The sequence below is a fragment of the Acomys minous genome (genome assembly GCF_964271855.1).
Source record: "Acomys minous genome assembly, chromosome: 5".
Taxonomy (NCBI): domain Eukaryota; kingdom Metazoa; phylum Chordata; class Mammalia; order Rodentia; family Muridae; genus Acomys; species Acomys minous.
The window spans coordinates 38102753-38112346 of record NC_140494.1 but is presented as its reverse complement, the minus strand read 5'-3'; the positions used below and the strand labels follow the sequence as shown (position 1 = coordinate 38112346).

Below are 9594 nucleotides of genomic sequence, written 5' to 3'. Positions count from 1 at the left end.
CCACCATGCAGAATTCTCACATAACCCAGGAACACTTTCCTGGGATGGCATGCCTTACCCTTGGATGGACTAATGAACATCACTTAGAAATCAAGAAATGTCCCCCAAATATGCACATAGGCTAACCTGATTGAATCAGACACCTATGAGAGTCCCTTGGGTAATGCTGGGCTGAGTGACGGAGATATCTACAGCAAACAAGGTCATCTGCACCTGCAGGGTTTGTCACCTGCACCAGTTCTTTGGCATTGATGAAGACTTGAAGTACTATTCAAGGCGTAGGGACAGTGTCCATATGCGGAGAGTGTCTCTGCAGTCTCAAGTCTTTGGGGATAGTTAAGGTGTGAAGAACAGGTAGAGAACATGCCACGTTGATTGCTTCTATAGGCTTCTTCATAAGAGTGTATTATCTGATGCTTATACAGGCACGGGGAATAGCTCAACCCTTGTCCTTTTCTGTACGGGTAGGGTTTCTCTCAAGTGCATAGTACTGAGGTTGAACCAGGACTGACTGATAACTGAGACCTTCACCACATCTTTCACATTACAGATTTGATGGTCAGGGTAAAGATCATTGTTACTTAAGATACAAAGAAACACTAAAAGCTGGTCACTACCTTCATGCTTGACTGGCTGGTGACACACTTGCCCTTCTTCACATGTGTGGCTTCTGTACTCAGTGCATTTGTTTGTGCTCTGTGAGGTCTCAGTGACCATCATAGGCGTTACCACATTCCACACACTGTGGAGTTTCTATTCAGAATTAACTATTTGGTGTCTTTTAAGTGATGAAGAAGTATAAACTTTTTTACGACATTTGTAGGATTTCTCTCTAACATGAACTGTCCTGTGTCGAGAAAGGGTATAACGATTAACAAAGGCTTTGCCACATTCCCCACACTTGAAGGCCTTCTCTTCAGAATGGATTGTTTTGTGGACCTTAACATATGAAGAACAAGAAAATCCTTTGCCACACTCCTCACACTTGTACGGTTTCTCTCCAGTGTGAACAAGCTTGTGCTGGGTGAGTGTGTACAGCTTAGTAAAGGCTTTGCCACAGTCCCCACACTTGAAGGGATTGTCTTTAGAATGAATTCTTTGATGTGTTTTAAAGTCTGAAGAATAGGAAAAACTTTTGCCACACTCTTCACACTTGTAGGGTTTCTCTCCAGTGTGAGCTATCTTGTGTTCAGTGAGGACAGAGGGCTTAATAAAACCCTTCCCACACAGGTCACACTTGTAGGGTTTCTCTCCAGTGTGGACTGTCTTGTGTCTCTTAAGGGTTGTACGTGTAGTAAAGGTTTTGTGACATTCTTCACACTTGTATGGTTTCTCTCCAGTATGAATTTTTTGATGTTTTTTAAGATCTAAAGTAGAGTAAAACATTTTGCCACATTCATCACATTTATAAGATTTCTCGCCAGTATGGTGTAATTTGTGCAAAGTAAAGTATGAGAGAGTAGAAAAGGTTTTTCCACATTCCTCACATCTGTGTGGTTTCTCATTGGTGTGAGTTCTCTTGTGTACAGAAAGTTCTGGGTGAGTACGAAAATCCTTGCCACATTCTTCACATTTGAAGGGTTTCTCTTCACAATGAATTCTTTTGTGTCTCTTCAGTTTTGAGGTAGAGGCAAACATTTTGCCACACTCTTCACACTTGTGGCATTTCTCTCCACTATGAACTATTTTGTGCTGAATCAGGGAAGAATTCGTAGAAAAGGCTTTTCCACAGACTTCACACTTGTACAGTTTCTCTTGACAATGAAGTCTTCTATGTTTCTTCAGTTTTGAAGTAGAATAAAACATCTTCCCACATTCTTCGCACTGATAAGATTTCACTCCCGTATGACTCAGCTTGTGCTGAACTAAGGAAAAATTGTAAGAAAAGGCTTTCCCACATTCTGCACACTTGTGTGGTTTCTCTCCAGAATGAACAAGCTTGTGCTGAGTAAGAGAATAAAGTGTAGAAAAGGCTCTGCCACATTCCCCACACTTGTAGGGATTGTCTTCAGAGTGAATTAATTGGTGTCTCCTATGGGCTAAAGAAGAAGAAAAACATCTGCCACACACCTCACACTTGAAGGGTTTCTCTCCAGTGTGAGCTACCTTGTGCTCTGTAAGCACAGAGGGCTTAGTAAATCCTTTTCCACACACCTCACACTTGTAGAGTTTCTCTCCAGTATGAGCTGCCCTGTGTCTTCTAAGGGATGAGTGATTACGGAAGTCTTTGTGACAATCTTCACAGTTATATGGTTTCTCTAGAGTATGAGTTTTTTCATGTTCCTGTAGGTATGAAGAACAGGAAAATCTTTTTTCACAGTCTCCACAATTGTAGAGATTCTTTCCGGAATGAATTCTGTGATGTTGCTTAAGAAGTGAAGGATAGCAAAAGGATTTGCCACATTCGTTACACTTGTATTTTTTCTCTTCAGAATGGGTTTCTTTATGCTGGCTAAGGGCTAAGGCAGAGGAAAATGCTTTGCCACACTCGTCACACTTGTAGAGTTTCTCTCTGCAATGAACTTTTTGATGTTGCTTAAGGAAGGAAGGGTCATAAAAGGCTTTGTCACATTTTTCACATTTGTAGGGTTTCTCTCCAGAATGAATTCTTTGATGTTGCTTCAGCATTGAAGGGTAGTAAAATGATCTGCCACATTCTTCACACTTGTACGTTTTTTCATCAGTATGATTTTTATGGTGTATAAAAAGTGATGAACGAGTACTGAAGGCCTTATGACACACTTTACACTTGTAGGGTTTTTCCCCAGTATGAAGTCTCTGGTGTATTGAAAGGGTTGAGTGAGAGCTAAGGGCCTTACCACATTCTTCACACTTGTAGGGTTTCTCCCCTGTATGAGTTCTCTGGTGTTTAATAAAAAGTGAGTTATAATCAAAGGCCTTGCTGTAATCATTACAGACATTAGGCATTGTTCCTGTTGAGAAAAAGTTGAGGTATAATCAAAAGCTAAGCAATATCCTTTTTTTATTTATACTTTTAAATATATTTTATTAATTCATTCATATTACATCTAAATTGTTGTCCCATCCCTTGTATCCTCCCATTCCTCCCTCCCTCCCATTTTTCCCTTACTCCCCTCCCCTAGTAATAGTCTTTATACTTATAATGATTATGTTTAAAAATGGGGAGATTTATTCATACATATTTAACCATAGGTCAGAAACTACAGTATATTTCAACACCTATTGTCACTGGAGCCAAGAAGTCTCGGAATGACCACATATTTCCTGATACCGAAACCAACCTAGTCCTTCTGGCTCTTCGTGGGGGGTAGGTGTGGGGTCTTTTTCTTTCTGGCCCAGATTCTGGTAGTTAAAATAAACCTTGGCAAGAACTCCTGCCCTGGGTCTCCTTCTAAGAGTAAAGATGTTGGTTGAAGAAGTAATGGATAAAATACTTCCGTTAGATCCGTGTTTTATGTCACTTCTGGAGATGCTGAGTGAGTGAGTGTATAGTCCGCTTCATCTATGCTGTCTCAGCTATTATCTTGCCTTCTCTTTTGTCCCAATCCTTGACTCTCCTCAGGGAGGCTAGGCCACTGCCTGAGCTCACTTTGGAGTCAAGGAACTGGAAGCAGTGGGGTTCTTCTTCCTTCCTGCCTGTGCCCTATGAGTGGTACCAACCTTCTTTCTGAGGCTGTATTAGTGGGTCTGGGAAACTCCATGTTTGCTCTTCTTTAACCCACTCATCCCCAGCACCAAACCCTGCCTTATGGTCTTGTCAGGAGCCCAAACCTAGTCAGCTCCCAGCCCCATACTCAGGAAAAGACAGCATGCACTTGAAAACAGCTAAGAGGTGAACTCTTTCCAGTAGCGGTGTCTATTATTTGCCTCATGATAGGAAGCTGTGTAGAATAAACAACTTACAGAATGTTCATCTTTAAAGGGATTAAAAGGGACGCTTTGTGTAAAATTGCTCAATAATAACTGAAAAACCATAGACAGCTAAGTTCTGATAGATGTTTAATGTTGAATACATTTAATGATGATCATGGTAAGTCCGAATGCTATCTAAGTCATAAAGACTGTGTTAAGTTTCTTATAAAGTTCTCCTGGAAACATTCAACGTAAGACAATTTAGCAATAGCCCTTGATGTGTAGTCTGTCATCTTCGTCAATCTAGCTGTGCCTGCTACAAATACTTAACAGCCGAGCTTGTTAAATGTTAACATTCTAGCCAGGCTTGGTGTCCCGAACCTTTAATCCCAGCAGTCAGGAGGCATAGGGAGAGGCAGGCGGATCACTGTGAGGTGCAGGACAGTCATGGCTATACAGAGAAACCCTGTCTTGAAAAACAGAACAAAACCAACCAACCAAAAAAAAAATCTTCAAAAAAGGACATAGGCAAGGTCACTGACCCCTCACCTGAGCATCCAGTCAATCCTCAAGGACAAATGCATGGAATTGGGCCTCAACTGCACGAGGTTTCAAGGTTTTGTGGAGACACTAGGCTATACAGACAAGAAAACCTAAAACTGGTTGGAGTCCGCCTCTGCAATCATGGGGAAGCTTTTATATGTACCCAGTAACGGCCTGCAGGAGGACAGATACTGTTTAATACCCTCCTCTTGGGGAAATTTTCTTAGAACAAATGGTAAATTTACTTGTTCAGGTTATTGTGTCTCATTTGAAGTTGCTTAACCAAGGGGGCGGGGGATATATGTAAAGGTCACAAGGCTGGTCCAAAGGTAGTGAGTGATCTCAATGGATTCATTACAGTCAGTTGCCAGAACTCCCGTCCTATACTTTCTGCCTCTAGATTCTTGTTTTTAAAAAAAATGTTCTCCCTTCCAAGGTTATTCATGTGTCTAAAGCTTTTGCTGAGATGTAAATTTTCTCTCTTAGACCAGTGAAACCATTTTAAAAGGTTACAAAAGACATAAACTTGAAGCTCATCTCTAAAATGGGGGTTAAATTATTTTAAATAAGGTAATTAATTTTATTTCTTCTCAAGTCTCTGATGGGGTTTAATACCAGATAGTTAAGTTTTTATAATTAAGCTTAGTTGTATAGGGGTTAAGATGTTTTTAGGTCTAGATAGATGTTTTAAGTTGATAGAGATGAGATATGATAGATATTGATTTACATTCAGAATTTTAGACTCACCAAGATAGAAAAGATGTTTTCTTCAAGGTTGCCAAATACAAATAGCCAAATCACAATGAGTGTAACATTTATGTAACTCCTGATTGTGTCATGGTTCTTCTTGCTGTATGTAGTTTATTTTATTTATGTGTGATAATATAAATGTATATATAAAAATAATTAATTAAAATATACAAAAAAAGAAAAATTAGATAGATAAAGAAGAGGCCAAAACCATAAAATCTTTAAGAAGTCACAGTAAGTCTAAATACGTTATATACCACTCACGGTAGGTGAGTCTTAAAGATCATATACTTAATGGTCAAAAGTTGCTAACATTCTACAGCCTATTAACGCTAACAGAAACCAACTTAAAGATGTCTACCTAGTCACGTAGGTCTTTGCTAACTTCTTTAGCCTTTAATCATTTGGAGAAACTGAGTCCTGAGTAGAACTGTGGTGATAATGATTCTCTCCACTGAATATATTCTTTTTGCTTTGTTTGTTTTTGCATTTTTCTTTGTTTTGCTTTGAGACAGGGTTTCTCTGTGCATCCCTGTGTGTCCTAGAACTCACTTGGTAGAGCAGGCTGGCCTCAAACTCAGAGATCTGCCTGCCTCGACTGCCTGAGTACTGGGATCAGAGGCGTGTACCACCACCGCCTCCGGCAAATGTATCCTTCATGATCAAACAAGATACTAATGGAGAGTATCTGTAGGATTGATTTAGCTTCTGTAAAGGTACACAATAAAGGAATCGGGAAAATAAAGTTCCCAGTCTCTCTATGAACCCTATTCATGGTTTAAAGTTGGTATGGTATAAAAGAGCCTCATAAAAAGTATGATTTTTTTGTTTTTGTTTTTTTGAGACAGGGTTTCTCTGTGTAGCCTTGACTGTCCTGGACTCACTTTGTAGACCAGGCTGGCCTTGAACTCACAACGATCTGCCTGCCTCTGCCTTCCTTATGCTGGGATTAAAGGCGTGCGCCACCATGCCTGGCTAAATTTATGACTTTTTTAAGGCTCACAATTTTAACTAAGATAAGTTACTTTTAATTATAAAACTCCAATCTTATGAGTTACTAGTTCATTGTAAGCTGTTACAAGAAAGATAATTAATATAGAGCAGTTAATGATAAGCCACCTTTATGTGATTGAGTACCTTTAATGTATCCAACACTGTGTTTGTAGCCCCACTAAATATACATGTACTCATTTACATAGACAATGTTGGAGGAAAAGACTAAGATCTACCTACCATTATACAGTCCTGTCTCCATGCAATCAAAGTTAAACCTAAAGCAGATATCTCAAACAAATTTAAGGCCAACAAAACATTTTAATAGCTCTGATGTGTCTGAAATATCATGTCCATAAATACAATTTTCAGAGGTCTTAAAATGAATATTTAAGAAAATTTAATTATTTTCCTAAAAATAAATAGAGCCTTACAACTCTTTAAAAAGACAAAATCTATTAGCTTCCAAGAAAGCCATATGAACGACCCCTGGATTTCCACCCACTCCCAGCCCTGGCAACAATATCCTGCTGTGCAAATGTTCCCATGCAGCCTCAAATGCAGCTTTGGGGTATCCATGTTTATAACACAAAGCAAGTTGTTGTCATCAACAGATATGAAAGCTTGGAAACTCCTGACCCCTGTCAGACTCCGGTGTGGTGGAATTGTGTGTTTATGAAACTTTGTAAACTCAATCATGCTTCCCTTTAGGATATAGAGTTCTTTCTGGGTGAGCCCGCTCTACACAACCACCAAATAAATGCTTAGTCTGACCAGCATGGAGTGGCAGTCCCCTGTTTCTTGCATTACAACTTACACATAACAAAAGGAACTCTGCATGATCATTAAATATAAGAAGAGCTCATCAGAGAGGAAGAACAAAGCTTGGACACATAAACATCATACATGCCTGAGAGATGACGTTTCATGATAGCAGAAGACAGTAAAGGAAATACCTTAAAAATGAATTCTACCACAGTGAATATCTCAATATACGCTGTAAAGTCTGGCTTCCTGTTCTACCTTGGGCTCTCTCATGTCTCCTCTGACCCCCTCATTTTACACACCTGGAGGCACAGTGGCTGCTGCTCGTGTCCTCACATCCCAAGGCCCTTGTCTTTGCTCCAGAAATGTCACCAGATGGGGCTTAGACACAGCAAGACCTGTTTGTGGGAAAGAGAACGAGACTGTTTGAGTGTTCTTCTGCTGGGAATTGACACGACCCTTCCAGGACAGTGTTTATAAGGGAAGAGATGATGCAAGAAATGATTGCAGACAATTAGTTCCTTAAATGGTTTATGGCAGGTGTTCTACAATACATAAAGGAATGTACCATGTCCAGATTCTGAGTTTCATTTGAAGGGAAAGACAAATTAAAACTGAATTGTGAAACACTTCATTTAACAAGTGTGCTCCATGCCTCACTTCCCTTGAATTTCTAACAGTGAAGGATGCACGCTTTCAACACAGACAGGTTAGACACACAAACTGAAAAACAATGAAATGCTTCTTAGCTATACAGCACACTGCCTTAGTTCTTTAAAAGAATGTGAAACTCACTGTTGAAAACCAAATATTCTCATGAGCTATTGCATAAGTGAGGAAGCTACATGCTGATGGTGAGATACATATTCACTGTAGATGCGCTCCTCACCCAGGAACACAAGGTGGCTGTACGTCTCCAGCATCACGTCCCTGTACAGACTCCACTGAGCAGGCTCCAGGCATTCCCACTCTTCTGGAGAGAAATCAATTACCACATCCCAGAAGGACAGCATTTCCTGAAACAAAGACCAACACATGATATCACAGATTAAATTAATAAAAAGCATTAAAAAGTAATGTAATTCCGAATAGGCACGTTGGTAAATAGTTCTCGTGATAAATTGGTACAAACTAGGGTCTTTTTCACATGATATAGACAAACCTGACTACTGGAGATGGTTGCGGCAGTCAAAGCCACATGCAAAGACAGAGCTGTATTACGGCACAGGCTCCAAACACTAGTGACCCTCCATTCAGACCTGGACTGTCTATCAACTACGTAACATAGCACTTTAAAAACACTACACACTCATGAAGTAGCAACTCACCGGTCTCTGTCCCAGCTCTTGACAACAACCATTCATTTAAAAAAATTTTATTTTATTAATTTATTCATATTACATCTCAATGGTTATCCCCTCCCTTGTATCCTCCCATTCCACCCTCCCTCCCATTTTCCCCTTACTCCCCTCCCCTATGACTGTGACTGAGGGGGACTTCCTCCCCCTCTATATGCTCATAGGGTATCAAGTCTCTTCTTGGTAGCCTGCTATCCTTTCCCGATGTGGTCAAATATGAGGCATCAGAGTACATGTGAAAGTCAGTCCCCACTCTGCACTCAGCTGTGGAGAATGCCCTGTCATTTTTGCCTCAAGTAAACACCTTTGGCTATACTGACTCAGTGCATGGAGCTGACCCTGAAGAGGACATGCAAGCGCATATGCCCGATATTTTTATCGGCAGCATGTCTGTCCTGAAAAGGGTCCACACTTCCAACATCACAGGGCGAGGTGTTAGTTTCTGTTATTATCTAGGCCGGCACCGTAGGACTAACATCGCTGGGACGAAGCAGAACTCAGTTTATCCCGTTAAGTAATTGTTCTGCCTCCCCATCGGAGTGTTGGTGTGAGGATTCTGCCCACAGGAGTGGGCACGGTGAATGCCTAAAGCAAGTAAACCATCCTTAAATCCACAGCTCATTCCAAAGAAGGTGGTGTAACCACCACACACACCAATCTCATCCCAGGAACCTAGCCACTTGATGAACTTCAGTCACCTAAAACAAGCATCCTGGCCACCCAGTCAGTAAAGAAGGGACCAGAACTCCCGTTGCAAAGATAACAGCCATGTGACAAAGGCTCAGCATCTGAAGACAGGCTTCAACAGCCAGCATGTGATGTGAGCTTCCAACACCACCTCCAGCCAACGGCTGTCAGAAACCCACGCAAGCAATCCTGTATCTTCCAAGTTTCTCCATTCCTGAAGTACCAAGCCTCATCTCCTGGCTCAAAAGCACAGGAGGATTAAGGCAGCAAGATGCCTTCTTACAAGGTGGCTATTCCCAGCATCAACCCCATCGTTTTTCTTGCCAGCCTTGACATACATGCTGATGGGGCCCAAGCCAATTCTGCAGAGCTCCTCCAGGAAGCTTAGATCCCACCCCTCCTCCACTCCCTTCAAGCCCGACTACGCCACGCCCACCCCTCACATTTCTTCAGGCCTGCAAGGCTGCCCTGTACCCTGGACCAACCTCCATGTCAGAGGTGCACTGGGAGAGCAGAACAGAACCAGATCTCGGAGAGGTCGCGGGTGTGTTTATCAAAAGCTGAATGGCGGTTTCCAGTGTAACTTCTGTTCAGTCAGAGTCACAGGGACTACATTTCCCAGAGGCCTTGCGTGTTCCAGGAACCCTGGGAGAGAGGCTAACAC

General features: G+C 41.4%; 1 protein-coding gene across 3 annotated transcripts in view; it reads right to left on the bottom strand.

The window, feature by feature from the left end:
* Positions 1 to 532: 532 nt before the first annotated feature.
* Positions 533 to 9594, bottom strand: part of LOC311598052 (uncharacterized protein) — a 33344-nt gene continuing 24282 nt past the window's right edge. The window contains exons 1-4 of one of the 3 annotated variants that reach the window (XM_084782846.1): positions 9416 to 9529; positions 7775 to 7901; positions 7188 to 7283; positions 533 to 2933 (exon numbers count right to left, since the gene is read on the bottom strand). In XM_084782846.1, coding sequence (XP_084638972.1) covers positions 754 to 2933; positions 7188 to 7283; positions 7775 to 7901; positions 9416 to 9421 — 2409 coding nt within the window. In that variant the 5' untranslated portion in view covers positions 9422 to 9529 and the 3' untranslated portion in view covers positions 533 to 753. Of the gene's footprint in view, positions 2934 to 7187; positions 7284 to 7774; positions 7902 to 9373; positions 9530 to 9594 lie in introns of those variants that run through there. The other 2 variants (XM_084782848.1, XM_084782847.1) reach the window with 2 other exon arrangements.